The 19578-nt window shown below is 39.7% G+C and overlaps 1 protein-coding gene across 2 annotated transcripts in view; it reads left to right on the top strand.

The window, feature by feature from the left end:
- The window catches only part of LOC122799914 (lateral signaling target protein 2 homolog), a 746347-nt gene that overhangs the window by 61087 nt on the left and 665682 nt on the right, over positions 1 to 19578 (top strand). For both annotated transcript variants that reach the window (XM_044069312.1, XM_044069311.1), the window contains exon 2: positions 15295 to 15435. In XM_044069312.1, coding sequence (XP_043925247.1) covers positions 15295 to 15435 — 141 coding nt within the window. The remainder of the gene's footprint in view (positions 1 to 15294; positions 15436 to 19578) is intronic.

The following is a 19578-nucleotide window of genomic DNA, read 5'->3' as shown; positions in this document are numbered from 1 at the left end:
GCATAGGCAACTCGGATATTATTTGAATAGGACCAAAGCTTTTCATAAAACTTAACAGCTCATTTTTTTTGTTCCTTTTCATCCTAGGTCTTTAGGTGTGGCGGTTTCCAAGTAAACCATTTCTTCTTGGATATCTAAAGCCATTTCTTTTTGCTATTCTTTTCATGGGAAGAGCATTCTGTCTTCTGTTAAGGCTCATTCCACTATGGCTGTGGATTCTTCTGGTGCTTTTTTTTAAGGGTTTGGATACTAATTCTATTCTTGAGGCAGCAACCCGGACTTCTGTGCATACCTTTACCAAGTACTATAAGTTGTATGCGATTTCTAGGGCCAGACCTGGCTTCCTAGAAGGCCCTGCTGGTCCTTCCTCTTCCCAATCTTCTTCCTGAGCTTTTGCATTTTCCCCTATTGTAAGGAATACTACAACAGTGATGAGGAAGAAAATGGTATAGTTGTGTAAAATCTTACCATAACAGTATATGTCCTTCTCTTTACTGTTGCAGTGTTCATTCCCTTCCTCCTCCCCTGGTCCCTTTTCCTTCTGAATGTTTGTTACCTATTTTTATCCTTTGGCTGTTGTTCTTACTGGGGCATTTTCATTTCTGAGGATGGTACATCCAAACAGCACCTTTATGCCCTATGTTGTGCATGTGGAGTGTACGTGTGACATACAATGTACCCTTTACAACCAAAAGGCTTTGGTATACTGACCGGACACTGGGCAGACCTTGGCAGGAGATTCCAGTTGTAAAGAACACTGCAACAGTGAAGAGTAGGACATCTACTGTTATGGTAAGATTTTATACAACTGTACTTTCTAAACTTATCATGCAGTACTGTATAATATCCTATTATTTTTTTATGGGAGTGTTGTCTTCCTCTCAGTTTCCCTTGCTATGTCTGGCAATCCTAGTGGGTGTCTGCCATAAAGTAGCTCAAATGGAGTAAATCTAGATGAGGCTTGGGGAATTTCTCTTAAAGTGAAAAAACAGTGTATGACTGCAGCTGTTCACTTCCTGCTACTGAACTTTATGAAGCATGAATTTTCAAAGTTTTATTAGTGTTTCACTAGTCCATCTGTTTGATGGTGGTATATACAGGGGTCCTCAACTGTTTCATCTTGAAAAATCAGAGTAGTTCTTGCAGTGCTCTGGATATGAACAGCATACCTTGTCCATAGGGACTTCTTGGGAATTCTGACCCTAGAAAATAGTAACACCAGTTCTTTTGTCATAGCTCAAAAAACAGACTGTTTACAATATGGTAGATAGATTCTTTCTGAAGTTCAGTTCAATGTGACCTCTTTTCAGTCAACACATTTTCAGTATTATTTCATACTAATTGCATGTTTTTTTCCCCAAAATGGTCAGTACTTACAGATAACAGTCTTTTCCCTTCAACAGACTCTACCATACAAGCAGGGCTACTTGCATGTTTCTCCTTCTTAGGATAACAGTATCTGTCCCTCTTTCGTGTTTCAAGGATATCTTCTAGACTGCCTTCATCCTTCACATATAGCTCCATGGAGACTGCTCTTCAGAGCCCTGTGTAGACTCAGAGGTCAAGAATCTGACTCCCTTAAAAGGAAGCGGCCATGATATAAAGCTAGAGGCAGCTGCTTTTTATTAGTTGTCATGCAGAGTTGCCTCTCTTTGGTTTGCCTGCCTACTTCAGACTTAGAAATTCAGTATTTCCATATCTCTTTCTGTCTTTCTAGTTTTCCTGTCTGCTTTAGACTTAGAAACTGTTATTCCCCCCATCTGTGCCCTCTCTAGATTCCCAACTGGTGTATAGATAGCAGACATAGTACCTTAAGAAACAGTATGTTTCCCAGGTTTGACAGTTGTTATGCCACAATGTGTGTGCATGTAGTTATGTCTCAGCATATCAGGAGAGAGGCTTCAGTATTTCATCCATCAGCCTCCAAAAAAGTGGCTAGGGCTCTATGTATGCTAGGTGGTAAGACTTTGTGCTGAAGTAGATCTTGGGTTACAAAAGCTGTTTTTCTTCTAAAGCAGTGGAGGTACATTGTATCTGCCAGTATCCCTTTGCCTAGTCCAGTGTTGTCAAATACCTGACCTTTCCTATATTCTCTGTCAGCACATAAATTTTAGGCAGGGGATAGCTATCAAACTTTGAAATAATATTAATTTTACTGAAGTAAGTACAAAATGCAGTACTTCCATCAAGTTTAGGGACTAGCACTATTGGTCATGAGTACTTTTTGTGATGGGAGTTGGGCATTCCCCGGATAAGCAAGAGCCCAACTGCACATTCTTCCTGCTCCTGTTTCATCCATTCATGCATTCCTCCAGTTACAAGAGTCAGATGGTAGGGAGCAGGCCTGCTTGCTGGTCATATGAGGCAGCTTACCCTCTTCTTGAGCAAAGCATCCACCTTCCCTTCAGCAGCTTGCTAAACTCTGCTGTGTGCCACCATCTGTGGGGATCATACCTCCACACACAGAATTCCCTCAGCTTGTATGGCTGCACAGTATCAGCAGGAGCTAGGAGGACTGGGTAGTAATCTGAGATTCTAGATACTTCCATCTTGCCTGCTATTTAACCCCTGTGTTTGCAGGAGGATGTGCTTGTTTTTACCAGGCTGAGTAGTGGTAATTCATCACTGTGACATGGCAGAAATTTCCTAAGGCTCCAAGAGCAGAATAAGTGTTTTTTTTCACTATTATATTGAATTGCACTTCCTAACACTTAGAATTGTGCTACACAGCGAATCTACAACATTTTGCATTGTTCTAAAGCTTTTTTTTTTACTGTTTTACTGCATTTTTGTACTGTTTTAACTGTATTTCCATTGCTAAGTAGTGGTTCATTACTGTAACTGCATTTTTACTGAATTAATTAACTGTAAACTGCTTTTTTCATACTGAGAGTTGTACTTTATGTTTGTAAGTTCTCTCTCTGAGCTTTTGTGTGCATCCTCTGGGAGTTTTCTGTGTTCTAGTCAAGTGTGCATAGTCTGGATACAGGTTTGCTGTATCCAGGCCTGGTTGTTTTGATTGCCGAGTTTCCTGGCAGCCATCTTGTGCTGGTAAAGCCTGCTTTCTCTGTCAGTGAGAGTAACAGGGCTGCCTGACCTTCTTTAGCAAAAGTGATTGGTTGAAAGTGCAGGGACTAGCAGGATTAGGTAGTAATCTGAGCTTCTAGATTCTTCCATCTTTTCTGGTATTTAAAACCTGTGTTTGCAGGGTACTGTGCTTGTTTTTCCAGGCTGAGGAGTGGTAATTCATCACTGTGATGTAGTAGAAATTCCCTGAGACCCCAAGAGCAGTGTTTTTTTTTTACATTTATTTCATTTACTTACACTTCCTAATACTTATAGTTGTGCTATGCAGCTAATCTACTACATTTTGCACTGTTATAAAGATTTTTTTTACTGTTTCACTGCATTTGTGTACTGTTTTAACTGCGTTTTCATTGGTAAGTAGTGTTTCATTAGTGTAACTGCATTTATGCTAAATTATTTAACTGTAAACTGTTTTTTTCATACTTAGAGAGTTGTATTTTCTGTTTGTGAATGCCATGCTGTAGCCTTGCTTTTCTCTGCATTTTTTGGGAGTTGGCTGTGCTCTACTCAAGTAGCACAGTGTGGATACAGGTTTGCTGCATCCAGGCCTGGTTATTTTGCTTGCTGAGTTTCCTGGAAGTCATCTTGTGCTGGTAAGGGCCTGCCTTCTCTGTTAATGAGAGTAACAGGGCTGCCTCAGGCCTGCCTGACCTTCTTTAGCATGAGTGATTGGTTGAAACTTCAAGGGCTAGTTGGATTGGGTACTAATCTGAGTTTCTTGATTCTTACATCTGTGTTTGCATAGGGCTGTGCTTGTTTGCATGTCGCAGACCACTGCTATGCTGATTTAACCCATTGTAAGGTATTCCAGCTTCACATTTTCCCTTACTAGCACACGCTCGATCCTGAAGTAGTGAAGCTTCTTTACAGCCTCTGTACAAACATAAGCTACTAGTACCCATCTCAGATCTTTCCACCTCACCCTCCTTAGCTCATCCCCCTCACCGATTCTGACAAATATGGACGGACAGTTTCCTACAGCTTCTCCTGCCAATCTGGTTGATATGGGCATCCTGAGACAGTTTAGCAACTGTCTCATGTACATGGAAACCTTCTCTTCCTACCACCTAGGAACACACTTTGTGAGAGATGCAATTACATTAGAAACCTAGAATCTGTGCTCTCTCACAAGGTTGTCTGTACAAACACCACACCTCAAACATCACCCACACCAACACAACACACACCCACATATGCAGAGGTCCTTAACAAAAACATACCTAAACAAAAGAGACCTCTGAGACAAAAACACACGCAAACTCCACAGCCTACTACAACAACACCCACCACACATAGTCCACATGCCTATGTTTCTGTGTGTGTGTGTGTGTGTGTGTGTGTGTGTGTGTGTGTGTGTGTGTGTGTGTGTATATATATATATATATATATATATATATATATATATATATATATATATATATATATATATATATATATATATCTATATATATATATATATATATATATATATATATATGTAGTTTCATAGTTTCATAGTTTAGTACTAGGCTATCTGCCCTGGGGCATTTGTAAGCCTAGCCATAGTGATGTGGCTTTCGTCACCCCATAAAATGGTACAAAATGCACAGAATAGATTTAGAATACTGTGCCTCTGTCTAGTAGTGACACAGTGAAGGTCCCCTTATATAATAGAATTAGTTTACTGTGCCCCTGTCTAGTAGTGACACAGATGTGATCCCTGGGGTAAACTTACGATCTCCCATCCACTCATCAAGATTTCTCTTGAAGAGAGTCAGTGAGGGACTCTGCCTAACATGAACTGGGATCTTGTTCCAGAGCATGGAAAGCCTCTGGGTTATGAATCTATCCCTCCAGCATGTCCTATTCATACTTGTGTCGAGGTTTAAGTCTTTAGCTCTCGTGGTTCTGATGGATTTGGATTTTTTGAGGTGGAGCATGTCCATCAGTTCCTGATTGGACATGGCCTTGTACGTCATGCAACGCATACTTCAATAAATCAGTGTGTCAATCAATCACAGCCCTTAAGGCCAAACACCATGCCTGATACACTAGTAATAGGTGACTCTATAGTCACACACACTATATATATATATATATATATATATATATATATATATATATATATATATATATATAGTACACGTATATGTGTGTGTGTACACACGAAACTCAAGAAGTCAACACCGTTTCAGCAGAAGTGCAGTTTCACAAAAACACACTTTCTCGAAACGCACATTACCGAAGCACAGAAACACGAAAATAAATACCAACAACACATTTCTGTGGAAGGGCAAGCCCTCCTGCACCCCCCATATGCTATATATCCTAACTCCGAGATTGCACTACAGTGAGAAAATGGTATTTTTCCTTATTCACACTGTACCTATTATTGTTTATAAGTGTAATATGTGTTTAAAATATGTTTTTTAAAAAATATGTGAAACAGTGATTCTTGTGATCATATGTTTATGGTTTTAATGCATATAAAGTGATAAGATAGTATGTTAATTTATAGAAACTAAGAGCTATGGTTTTACGTAGCTGTATTGCTTTAACTAGAAATTAATTGATTAATTAATTAGTTAATACTTAGGTGTTGGGTCTATTTAAAGTAAGGACGGGAACTTTGAAAATTACTCTGATGATGTTTCCGTGGTAGGAAATGAAAGCGCTTAGTCCGTTTTTAACATATTTGTGTGAAATCAGTTTGGTTTTTGTGTTAAAATTAAAATAAACTATTGGTGTTTTAATCAAGCTTCGTTACTGAGGAGACCTTATCTGGGCTTGGAATTCAACTGAAGTTTTTATAGTGTTACTGGTTTTGCTTACTTCAGTCGTTCCATTGGATTATTGATGCTCTCATGTACACCAATCTGTTTTACTTATTAGTTAGTATAAGTATATATATATATATATATATATATATATATATATATATGTATATGTATGTATATGTATGTATATATATATATATATATATATATATATATATATACACATATGTGGGTCTAAAACAGAAGCTTGAGTTTTCAGAAACTCAAAATTCATATTGTCGAGGTGATATGATCGAGTTTCTGAAAACTCGAACTTATAAAAACAACAAAACTCTACCTTTTTTCTGTATTTTTGCAGGGGTTTAGCCCTCTTACATCCCCCACACCCCCGGCATATTATATATGCCAACTCTGAGATTGCACTACCATGGGGAAAAGGGTAAATTCCCCGATCCTCACTGTACTGTGATCTCCATTCAAAACCTGAGAGTTTTCGGAAACTTGATCATATGGTCTAGACCATATCAATTTTGAGTTTCTGAAAACTTGAGCATCTGATAGAGACCTAGAGATATAGGTTCATAGGTTCATAGGATTTATTTATTTATTTATTTACATTTGTTGACCGGGAAAATCTGACTGGACACAGGTGCTTTTTCAGCGGAGGCCTGGGGAGTAAAGCTCCACAATAAAAACAACAATTAATTACAAGTTGCAAGAAGTATAGGTAGGTTTTGTTTAACAATAGTAGTAAACAATTATAGTTCAAAAATTAAATGAAGTATCTAGTTAAATGGTATAACACTTCTATCATTGGTGCTGTAAAGACTAGCAAGTTCATAAGTTCATAGGTAGGTACTAGGCTGTCTGCCTGAAGGCACTAATAAGCCTAGCCAGAATGTGTTGGCTTTCGCCGCCCCCTTAGATTAGTTCCCTGTGCCTCTGTCCAGCAGAGTCACTGAAGTGATCCCTGGGGTAAACTTTCTGTTTCTTATCCACTCGTCAAGGTTTCTTCTGAAGAGTGTTAGCGAGGAGCTCTGCCTAATGTAGATTGGAATCCTGTTCTAAAGCATGGGAAGTCTCTGGAACAGGAATCTATCCCTCCAACATGTCCTATTTATTGTTGTGATGAGGTTTAGATCCCTAGAGCATGTGGCTCGAGGGGATATGGGTTTCTTTAGGTGGAGCATGTCCATCAATTCTGGGTTGGACATGGCCTTGTATGTCAGGCAGAGATCACCTCTGAGTAGGCGGTCTGGAACCAAGTACAGCTGGGGTTTCTTCAGTCGAGCTGCATAGGGCATCTGTTTGAGGCCAGTGATCCTCTTGGTGAGGTACTTCTGTGATCTTTCCAGCTGTTGCAGGTGTCTTGTAAGGTACATCCCAAATGGGGTGTTGTACTCTATAATGGGTATGATGAGTGATGAGAAGAGGGGCACAATGACCTCTTTTGATCTGGATGCAAACCCTTTTGTGATTAGGTGGGCCACATAGAAGGATTTTCTAACCACTTTGGCAATGTGATTATCAAAGGAGAGATTACTGTCTACTTGGGTCCCTAGATCCCTTATTACGTCTTCTGTATTTAGGGGACTACCACCTATGTGGTAGTTTGTGGGTACTTTTTTTTTTCCATAGGGGATGATTATGCACTTTTTGGCATTTAGCTTGAGGCCATGATTTTGACACCAGGTAGCTGTCTCAGTGAGACCCTTTTGGAGGATGTCTGTGTCAGCCTGAGAGTCAGTTATAGTCCCTAGTTTGCACTCGTCTGCAAACTTGGTCAGCTATAGTCCTCCTGTGCTTGCCTGTACCTCTGAGAAGTATATGCCGAAAAGGAGGGGTCCTAGGACTGAGCCCTGGGGAATGCCACTTGTAACTGGTTCAGAGTCAGACCTAGCTCCCGCAACTCTCACCATGTGGGTTCTGTCCATGAGCCAGTTGGCATCCCATCTTGTGACATAGGGGTTTATGTTCAGGCTGGTGAGCTTGTCTATAATACCAGAATGGGGAATGGTGCCGAAGGCCTTTTGCGAGCTCTAGGTAGGCTGTATGTACCACCTTTCCCTCATCTGTAGTCTTGGTAACTGTCTCAAAGAAGTCCACCAGGTTTAGGAGGCATGATCTGCCCTTAAAAAAGTCGAACTGGGTAGGGTCCAGTGTTTGGAGGTTCCCAATGTCTCTGTTAATGAGTTCCATGATGATGCGCTCCATAGCCTTGCAGACCAAGCTAGTCAGGCTTATAGGGCGATAGTTCCTGGGGTCTGTTGTGGCTCCATCTTTGTGGAGTGGAATAACTGTTGCTGTGGGCCACTCTATGGGTACGTAGCCTGTGGAGAGGCTGAGTTTGAACAGTGTGTTTAGGTGAGGGGTTAGTTTTGTCTTTGAGCTCATGTAGGATGCAGCCTTGGACACCGTACAGTCCTATTGATGCTGTGTTTTTTGGCTTTGGAGAGGGCTGTTTTAACCTGAGTGTCTGTGATTTCAAAGGCTCTACATTCTTCTGGTATGGTTATGGGCCTTTTTGGGGGTGAGAGGGGGAGTGAAGTTTGCACTGAACCTGACTGCCAGGATGTTGGTGATATTGCTCGGTTCAGTGTATTTTGTGCCATTCTACACTAACTCCGAGCAGATCTGAGCATTGCCACTTAGAGTCTTGACATAGCTAAAGAATGCCTTGTGGTTATCTTTGGAGTCCTTGGCAAATTTTCTTTCAAAGCTCGCCGTGGATGATTTTATGAGGGATCATAGTTTCTTGCTGATACTGATCAGGGATGTCTTCCTTTCTTGGGATTTTACTCTTTTCTATACTAGTTTTCTCCTTCTATTGTATAGCTTGTTTATGGCAGGGGTCCACCAGACTGGTTTCCTTTTCTTAGAGGAGTGAGTCTTGGTTTTGCTTGGGATAGCATGATCCATGCATTCTTGTAGGTGCCCGTAGAATGCATTAGTAAAGGATTTTGCAGCTTGGATAGCGTTATCCTTTAGGATGGGAGCTTTGAAACTTTCCACCTGGGTCTTAAGTAACGTGAAGTTTGCTTGTGTCCGGGGGTGGGGGCAGAATGTGGATATCCAGAGTGATTTGTTTATGGTCAGATCTAACCAGCAAGGGTTTGACCTCCGGTGTGGAACACCGGTCACCCATATTGGTGATGACCAGGTCCAATATGTTATCACCTCTGGTGGGAGTGTTGACCAGTTAATCCAGGGCATTTGAGTTTATACATTCTAGGAAATGTTGGGCAAGGGAGTCAGTACTTGAGTAGTTCTCTCAGTTAATATTTGGGTAATTGAAATCACCCAATATTAGGGTGTTTGGTAGGACCTTTATGTTTCCCAGTGTTTCCAGCAATGCGGAATGGGGGTCCTGGGACATGGTGGGTGATCTATAGCAAGCTACAATTTGAACTGCAGTTTTGCCCGTTGTTGGTTGCACGTGGATGATCTCTGAAGCAACGTGCTGTGCCACTAACCTGGAGGTGTGGGTATCCTTGATGAATATGGATACACCTCCACCTTTTGTATTTCTGTCCAGGTTCTGTGGCTGAAATGTATGGTATGTGTTGTAGCCTGGTAGTGCTGGGGTGCTCTCTGGAGCCTTAAACCAGGTTTCTCTTACTGCACATGTATTGATTTTCTCCATACTGAGGAATGCCTCGAGTGCGTGCATTTTGAGGTTTAGACTTCTGGCATTTGGCAGCATTACCCTCAGGTTTTTGTTACTTATGCTATTTATGGTGGTGGGTTTGTCTTTTGAGCCTTGCCTAAAAAAGGCACTATGGGGGTGGCAAGAGCCTTGGCCAGTATTCAAAAGCCTAAGGGTAACAGGTGCAAACCATCTCTATCGAAGCAGCGTGGCTTGTCGGGCATGTCATCTCAGGTGGACAGACACTGGATCTCCTTTGAATTTTAATAGCTGAGCTAGCAGCTATTACCCTTGAATAACAGTGGCTAAGATTACAGCTGAGATATAAGTTTACAAGCAATGTATTTGGCTGCAATCTGAGATAGTTAGAGGGGTGGAAGAAAGGGATTAGAGAGGTTGGGGTAGAGTTGTTATAGAGGTTTGTTACAGGGGCATGCCCAGTGCTCTTTTAGATGAGATTTCAGACCAGCTTTGAAGTTAGTGCATGATGACACAGAAGTTATAGTGTGAGGAAGGGTATTCCATAATTTTGCTATGGAGTAGGAGAAGAGAGCTTCTGCAGCAGAGTTCCTGGTTCTAGTTACCTGTAATTGATTTTTGTTGCTGGAGCATAGTGGTTTCGTGGTATGATAGGGTTGGAGTAGATTTTGGAGGGAGGGGACTTTTATAGGATGATTTAGTAGTTTGTGGGCAAGTGAGAGTTGGTACCATTGAAGGAGGTGAGGGAATTCTAGCCAGCCTAGTTCAGTAAGTGAGGTACAGTGGTGGCTACGGTAGTTTGCACCATTGGCAAACCTTGCTATTTTGTTGTAGCAAGCTTCGAGTTTACCTAACTCACTTTGCCTTAGGATGGTAAATATTGGAGAGGCGTAGAGTAGGGTGGAGATAAGGTGGTTATTTGCAACTGAAATCTTGGCTGTTTTGGTGAGGAATTGATTATTTCTGTACAAAGCTCCTAGTTTTTTGTGTACTTTTTTATATTAACGAGATGTGGATGTCAAACTTGGGGTTATTGTCAATTTCAACTCCAAGTAGTTTGGTGTGGTCTGTTGTGGGGATAATGGTGCTGTCACCGGCTTTAATATTAAATTGCTGGGTGTTTAGATTGCGTTTTGTGGGTCGGAAGATGAGGAGTTTTGTTTTGTTTGGGTTAAGCATTAATTGTGCATCTGAAAGCCAAGTTTCAACTGAGGAAAAGGCTTCCTGTGTGGTCTTTTGAAGTTCAGGTAGGGAGTGGGCTGAGCAGATGATGGTGGAATCATCTGTGTACTGTATGAGACCGGCTTGTTTGATAGCAGAGACTATTTTATTTATTTATTTTATTTATTTTACATTTGTTTACCGGGCTAGTCTAGCTGGATATATGTCCATTTTCAGTAGAGGCCCGGGGAGAAAAGCTCCACACATAACAAAATAAGGCAGACAGACAAGTTGTTAATAAAGACATTCAGTAACATATAAATATAAATCAAATTGTTAATAATATCAAGATACATTTAGAATTCAAACAGTATAAACTCAAATACAATATTCTGTTGGTTTAAAAGCAATCTTCCTAATATAAAGGTTATGCAAAGGCATCAGTCAATATAGATAAGAGTTAAGGCTCAGAAGGGAAGAGAAGTAGAAGGAATATGAAAGAGTAATATAATAGGGATGAGGCAGGAGGCAAGAAGAGAAGAGAGGAAAGGAAGGAAGACAAGCAAGAGGGGGTGGGAGAGATGGTAGATGTAGGTCAGAGCATAGAAGGACCGTAAGGGAAAAGAAGTCAGGGTAGAAGCTAGTTTTAAGCAGAAAAGAAGGGTTAAAGGTATAGAGAGGGTGGGGAGAGGGAAGTTAGCCTGGTGTACTACAGGAACAAAGCCAGTGGTTTTGGAAGTACAGTTTAATTTGTTGTTTGAAGAGAGATAAGGATGAGATTAGAGTTTATTAGTGAATATGGAGAAGAGTAAGGGTCCAAGGATGGCTCCTTGGGGAACGCCTATCGAGACAGGGAGTTGGGGAGATATATCATTATGTCAAACAATGGATTGATGGCGCTCAGTCAGGTAGCTCTGGAACCAGTTTGTGACAGATTGAGAGAAGGATAGAGTATTGAGGACAGTGATGAGTTGTTCATGAGAGACCATGATGAATGCTTTAAGATAGGTCTAGGAAAATTGCAGAGGTGAAATAACCATTGCTTTTATGTTGAAGGATTGTATTAGTGAAAGCAAGTAAGGCAGTGGTTGTGTTGTGGTATGGTCAGAAACCATGTTGTGTGTTAGATAGGAGGTTGTTAGCAAGGAGGGGGTTTAAAACTTGAGAGTGAATGCATCTCTCAAGTATTTTTGATAGAGGAGACAGAATTGCTATGGGCCGGTATTTGGTGAATTCTGTGGAGGGCCCACCTTTGTGGAGGGGGATAATGTGGGATATTTTCCATTGTGAAGGGACATAGCTTTCAGATAAAGATTGGTTAATCAGGATTGCAACTGGGTAAGTTAGGGCTTCAGCTGCAATTTTAAGGTTCTCAGGTGGGAGGTTGTCAGCTGCTAGAGTTGTGGGTTTTAGTTTTGCTAAGAGTTTTTTTATGTTGGTGGTAGGGATAGGAGAGAAAGTGAATGCAGTGGGCAGGTTACTAGTTGAAGTCGGAGGGGGTAGAGGAGAGGGGTTGTGTTGTTTTGCTAGTGATAGAATGGTTTGTGTGACGTGAGTGTTGAAAGAGGCGGCAATGTTTTCAGAGGAGTTTGTTTTGTTTGATGGAGGGGTTCCTACTTTTCCTGGGTGGAGGATGGAGTTGATGGTTGACCAGAATTGCTTAGGGTTGTTTTGGGTGGATTTCAGGGTAGACTGGTAATATAGGATTTTGTCCTGTTTTATTAATTTTTTGACTTTGTTATGTAATTCACAGAATTTCTGTCATTTAGAAGGGTTTTTTTGTCTTGCGCCAGTGATTCCAGGCTCTATCTCGGTTTTTCATTTCTGATCTAGTGGCTTTTTGTAGCCAGTGGGAGGACTGGACTTTAACTCTAGCAAACCTTGTGGGCACACAGGTGTTTAGGACTTTAAGGAAGGTGGTATTGAAAAACTGGACAGTGTCATCAAGGTTGCAGTATTTTAGTGAGTCCAGTTGCAGTTTTTTAGGGCTGAGATGAAGTTGTCAGGGTTAAAGTTTACTTTATTACGTATTTGCTGATAGGTTATGGGTTTAGCCTGATATATGTTTTTTGAGTAGGAAAGTTGGGGTTTGATCACTGAGGCTATCCAGTAGGCAGCCAGCTGTGTATGATTGGGGGTCTTGATGACTAGTATCCAGTCAAGAGTAGAATGCTTGCTGGAATTCTTATTTATTCTGTTGGGTGTCTGGATAAGTTGGAAAAAAACATGAAGATTTAGATGGTGGGCTGGATGGTGGTTGGAATAGGATAGCCAGTCTATATTAAAATCACCTAATATTGTGGTTTCTTGTGGGAGGTGATGATTTACCCAGCTGAGGAGGTTTTCTATTGGAGGGATATTGTTGCCAGTTGGGAATTAGCATCCTATTATGTTAATGGTTTTATTATCTCGGAGGCCCTTATAAGCCTAGCCAAGAGTTTTGCCCTTGTTCCCACAAAGTCAGCACCTGTTCCCCCTGTCCAACAGGGACACAGGTGGGATTCCAGGGGTGTATTTTATGTTTCCCATCCAATTGTCCTGGTTCCTCTTAAAGAGGGCTAGAAAGGTACTATGCTTGACATGGAGAAGGAGTCTATTCCATAGATAGGGGAGTCTTCGGGAGAGAAATCTATCCCACTGACAAGTTCTATTAATGTCACAGACCAGGTTGAGGCTTTGTGTGTGGGTTGCATGAGTGGAGTTTGACTTACAGATATGCAGCAACTCCATCAAGGCTGGGTTTGAGATGGTCTTGTATGACAGACATAGGTCACCTCTGAGCAGTCTGTATGAGACTGAGTAGAGGGACAAGGCTTTTAGCCTATCAGTATAGGACAGGTATTTGAGACCCTGGATTTTCCTGGTCAGGAACCTCTGTGGTCTCTCCAGCTGCTACATGTGCTTGTGTGCGTGGCAAGGTACATACTGAAGGGGGCATTGTACTCAATGATGGGTATGATAAGGGAGGAGTATAAGGATGTTATGAACTCCTTTTTCCTGGATGAAATACCCTTACATATGAGGTGGGCCATGTAGAAAACCTTCCGTGCAATGGAGGCAACATGGTGGTCAAAAGTCAGGTTGCTATCAACCTGGGTGCCCAGGTCCCTCACGACTGATTGCATGCTTGGTACATTGTTATTAATGTGATAATTAGTGGGGACTGCATTTACCCCAAAGGGGATAATGATGCATTTCTTGGCATTCAGTTTGAGGCCATGCTTCTGGCACCAGTCATTTGTTTGGGTAAGGCCCTCATGGAGGATGTTCACATCACTAGGGGAGTTTAAGACAGCACCCAGCATGCAGTCATCCACAGACCACTGGTATATATGTATGTATGTGTGTGTGTATGTATATATATATATATATATATATATATATATATATATATATATATATATATATATACACACACACACACACACACACACACACACACACATATATATATATATATATATATATATAGGTTTACTATTAAAATGAAGAATGAAAGTTCGGCGAACATGGGAATGCTGAATGGCAGTTGGCTGATTCCCGTCTTTCTTTCTTTCTTCAATTGAGCCAGTGTCCTTTGCAGCGAATGCCACTGTGCATTCGCTTATATGTGATTGATGATACAAATAGAGATCGCAGTACAGTACAGATTGGGAAATTTATCCTTATCCTCATTGTAGTGCAATCTTGTAGTTGGAATATATAGTTTGCAGAGGGTATGGGGGATGCAGGGGGGGCAAGCCCCCCTGCAAAAATGTGTATTCCATCTTATCAATTACATTTACTTTAGCACATATAAGTATATAACATTTGATATTCAGTGAAAATGGTGAATCTGCTGAATTCGTTCATCAGATTTGACATGTTCACCTACTTTATATGCATGATTTCAGCATTGTCTTTCAGTGTAAAAGCCATTGTTTTAAACGTTGCCATTTTGATAGTAAACCATATATATATGTTTGTGTGTGTATGTTTATACTATGGTGACAAGGTGTAAGCCCACCCCAAGATAAATGTCTGTTTGTAACAGTTTGAAATTCCAACTCAAAAGGGTGAATCCTAGAACAGTGAAACTGAATGACTGAGAAAGGAACTACAATATGTTAACTCCGAGATTACCATTCCTCGGAATATTCCCTTTTCTCCAATGTATGGCAGTCTTGAAGTTGGTATATACATATATATATATATCTTTGGAGGGGGGAGTGAAAACAAACTTAAAGGAGAACAGAGATGTTTAGCATTTGCACTGTTCTCCTGTATCTTTGGACTTTTTTTTCATAATTCCAGGGCTCGCACCTGCAAGTCTTGGAACTACAATAGGCAACCGTCTGCTTTCAGGACTAATTTGCCAACAGTGAGTCATTAAGCAATATTTTCAGAATTGCCATGTAGTTATGGAACTGCAGACTACAGGAGGCTGCTGACACAGTTTATTATCCTAACTTTTAAATTTATATTGCCTGCCAAGTTATATGGTAATTATGCAATGAAATCTTTTTCTTAATATTGTTTAGCAGCAGTGAGTGAACATTTTAAATATTTCCTACTCAATGTACTTCTCAAAATGGAATGAGTGACTGTTTGTTAATATATTCTGATAAGTACCATATGATGTGTTATACTGATAATACTTAAAATAAGTGTTTTTATTCCTTTTAGAAGTCAGACCCAAGGCCTCTGGCTCAATTTTACTACATAGATGAGGAATTGGTCCGTGTGACAGCAGAACTGACTTGTGCAGATATTCGGAAAGATCCTCAACAGTATCTGGTGCTGCTAAGCCAACTCCGTACAAGCCAGGTAGTGTGGACCATCCCTTTTGTACACTTTCTATACTATACAGCACCCTAAAAGTATTCCCTATATTGTTTTCACAGAAGAAAAAATATTCTTTCTTTGTGTGTCATTAAGTACCATATCACTTGATACAACTGTGATTAAAATGATAGAGCATTATTCTCTCTTGATATCCTGAGCAGTGGGACTTCAACAAATATAAAAGATCTAAATACAGCAAAATTCCAAGATGCTCCTTCCATTTTTAACTTAAACATTTAATAGTGTCCTTGTATAGATAAAGTGTAGCAACTGTCTGAGACATTTGTTGCAAATATTTTGCTACAATTTATAAGAAGAAATTCTTATTTATCTGTTTTGATAAAAGGGAGGAGGATCAGGGCACAAAAACTGGACCCGAAAGGCTGGGCAGGAGGGAGGGGGTGTGTTGTGCATTTGGCCACGCTGAATCATTTGGGAGGTGGGCATGAATCTGTAATAAGCCAATCACTAGATTGGCTAAATATATGTAAAGTAAAGTGCTTTTTGGGGTGCTGGTTCATGGTATTGGCACAGGGGACTAGCTAAGCCAGCTACACTTCTACTTTCCTATTATAACCAGGCTTTTTCTAATGATTCTGAATGACTCTCTAAAGATGATACTGGTAACTCTCTTTTGGCCTTGGCAACAATAGTTCCCTTCTAAAAATGACCAAATGCAGTTACCACAAGCTTCCTTACAGGATGGACTTCTCACACAGGTCAGGGGTTGTTTAACACCCCCCAACCTTCAATTTCTTCAACTCCTGCCTGGATGATACAACTTTAATACCTTTTAGGCACCTGCTTTCTGAGGTTGTGCAGCAGGTATTAAATAAGGTTAAGAAACCTGCTACCAGAAAATCATATTTGGTTAAGAGGAAAACATTTTCTAGTTGGTGCCAAAGTAGGAATCGGGATTCTTTTAAGGTCCAGATGCCTCTAGTTCTCTAGTTTTTGTGTGAGTTATTATCCTCTGGCCTTTCTTACTCTTCTAACTCTTCTATCAAGATTTATCTCTTGACATACCTCTCAACCTCTTAGCACAGTAAATCTAGCCAAAACCATAAGTAACAGGGGAACAAAGGCTCAAAAATAGGGACACATTTTAAATATTACTCTTATAAATGTAGAAAGTTGATAGAGTAGCATATTTTTATTAGCATGAATTTTCTGAAGGGTATGAATCTGAAACTCAAATGACTGTCATTATTTTTTTACTTCAATTTGCAATGATTTGCAGAAAACCAAATATTTTATGAGGAACAGGCCAAATTTATGAGGCAAAAATGTGGACATTCTATGAAAATCTAGACACTTGAGTGGTATGTCTGTCAGACATTTCTGCTGAATCTATTCATGGATCTCCTGCTTTCTGCACTGCATCAAGTCAAACAGTATTTGAAATGGGGTTTAATGTATCTGCACAACTATAAGACAAAGTGGCTCCTTCCTGAGATCTTAATTTTGCACCAGAGAAGGTTATATTTTTTCCTTTTGAACTGGCTGATTAGGCTGATTTGAAGTTCTTGTCTTGGAAAACAATGTTATTCTCTGCTCTAACTTCTACAAGAAGGGTATTTAAGTTACAAGCTCTTATGATGATTCAACCTGATCTCATCTTCCACAAAGACATGGTAACTTTGAGAACCAACCCTTCATTTATGCCTAAAGTGGTTTCATAATTTAGTTTGAGCCAGGATATTCATCTCCCTGTTTTCCATCCAGAACCAGAAAACATGGTGGAAAGACTTCTACATATTCTGGATAAAAACAAAAAGCGGCACATAAGCAGAACCAAGTACCACTAAAACACAAAACACAGTCTTTGGAACACCAGTAGCAGAAATAAGTAGTCCATAGGTGTAATTCCAAATTAAGTAAAACATAGCAGTTTAGCGCTTTTGTTCAAACATCTTGAATTTCATTATTCTAATCAACTGTTTATTTCCTCTAAATATGAGAAAAGGGGACAAACGGTGTCAGAACAGACAGTTTTGGAATGGTTGTCTCATGCTTTTTGTTTTTGTCACCATAACAAGTTGCTTCCGGACAAACTTAGGGTGTACTTTATTAAGGCTGTGGCTGCTTCTGTGGCTTTTTGGAAAGCTGTGGACTCTAGAAATGTACAATAGGCAGCAGCTTGGTCATGTGTAAACATCTTTACAAAGCACTAAAAACTTGATTCTTTCTGTTGGCCCTTAGTAGGCTTCACTAGGACTATTCTTTATGGTCTTCTGGACTGTGACCCTTTTTCCTTCTCCTTTTCTTTCTAAGCTCTGGTATTCATCCCATATAGTTCAGGCTGCTCCAACAGTAATCTAATGATGAACTTAGTACCATTGAGTAAATAAATGTGCCACAAAAATAGGTGATCAAATAGACCATTATGCAGTACAAACACCGTGTTTCCTTTACCTCTTTTTGTTTTTTGTGCCATGGTGGAGTTCCCTATCTTCTCCTATTCTCCTAACACATACCTTTGGTTACAGGATTCTATCCTCTCCTTTTCTGCTGGCAAAAAAATCTCAGTATTGGTGCCTGTATGTCTACTTTTATACAGCTTGCTCCCAAGCTTCAACAGACATATAGGTGCATGGAAGGTGCTCTAATGATGAACATAGTATAGTTGTATAAATAAACCTGCCAAAATAGTAGATGTTCAAATAGTTCAAAGTTGTGGTAGACACACTCGCCAAATATAAATTTGCCATTGCTACAAGTCTCATAGGAAATTGACTGAGATAGAAAGCACTTCCTGGCAATAATTTTTTAAGTCTAAAATAAAATTGACTATACTGACATTACACAAAAAGAGAATCCAACATGGCAGACTACAAATACTAACTTAAAACTCAAAAGATTTTCAGCTTAGGTGATACATTGAAATATATTTCCAATCATAATGCATAAACTTAAGGCGACAGCAACATCATGCTATATATCATCATCTAGTAACAGCTCAGACTGTTACATTTCAAAATGTTTTCAATCTCTGAACAGGTTTTCCATTATCTCATGTACAGTAAATTTTCATTCACACAGTACTTGTTATGTCCAAGGTTACAAGCACAATTGCATTCTGTCTAATTACACTCTTTTGAAGGTGTATTTTGTTCATACTGCAAGATTTGCGTACAAATCTCATCTATTTTCTTTTATTTAAGCAATATTTCATAATAAACAAAACTAAGTTGTGTCTTTATCTAAACATGCAATACACAAGTGCAGCATCATTCTATACAGTTTAGGATACTGCAACAGTGATTTATTCAAACATCTACTGTTATGGTAACTTTACTACAAACTGTACTATTGCTTATCTTGTTCAGAATGTTTACTGGAAGAGGTTACCATGTTAGCCATGCTTTGCTTCTGTCATGGAGAAATGGGCAGCATGTTAAGTAGCTCTGCACATACAGTGATTAATCTAGGAGAAATGTTGACAGTTTTCATAAATTTGGCATCTAGATCTAAACTATCCCTTTACGTATGCCTGGTAGCTGGAAACAAAAATAAGCGAACTTAAAACTTTTGTAGCCAAACCACTGGATTATGGTATCTACTTAGCAAAAGCATCATACAGCTTAGATTTTTATCATGAAGGTCAGAAATATATAAATGTAACTTTTTTCTATCTTCTGCTACTTTATCAATTTTACTGCAACCAAGTAACGGAGACTGGAATCAATTCTCACATTTATTTGGTATAGTATAATATTTGGAAACACGGTAAAAACACTTAAGGATAACTTTGTATTATTCAAACATAATATTCCTAAGTGAAGTCTTTAAAATATTGTAACTCGTTCTTTGTAAATTTTAACAAACTCCCTTTCACTGTCCCAAAATAATGTATAAGTAAATGAAAACTAATATTTAGAGTGTTAAATGCATGATCTGCAGCAGTAATACCTGGGAGTTGGCTTTGCAGGGCAACTCACACCTACGAAGACAATGTATTAGGAATTGTTTTTGAATTCCACAGCCTTTTCATAGCCCTTAATTGGCACTCCATTTTTGCCTTTTTTATATGAATCCCAGACAGTTTCTTTCAAAAGTGTTGAAGACCGTGTTAAGGAATATCATTGTGTTATGAACGACATGAGCTTGGATTAATAAAAAAGT

Source organism: Protopterus annectens, chromosome 4.part0, assembly GCF_019279795.1.
Source record: "Protopterus annectens isolate FY-2018-M chromosome 4.part0, PAN1.0, whole genome shotgun sequence".
Classification (NCBI taxonomy): Eukaryota; Metazoa; Chordata; order Ceratodontiformes; family Protopteridae; genus Protopterus; species Protopterus annectens.
The sequence above is the reverse complement of the archived record's forward strand: the minus strand, read 5'-3'. Positions and strand labels throughout refer to the sequence as shown.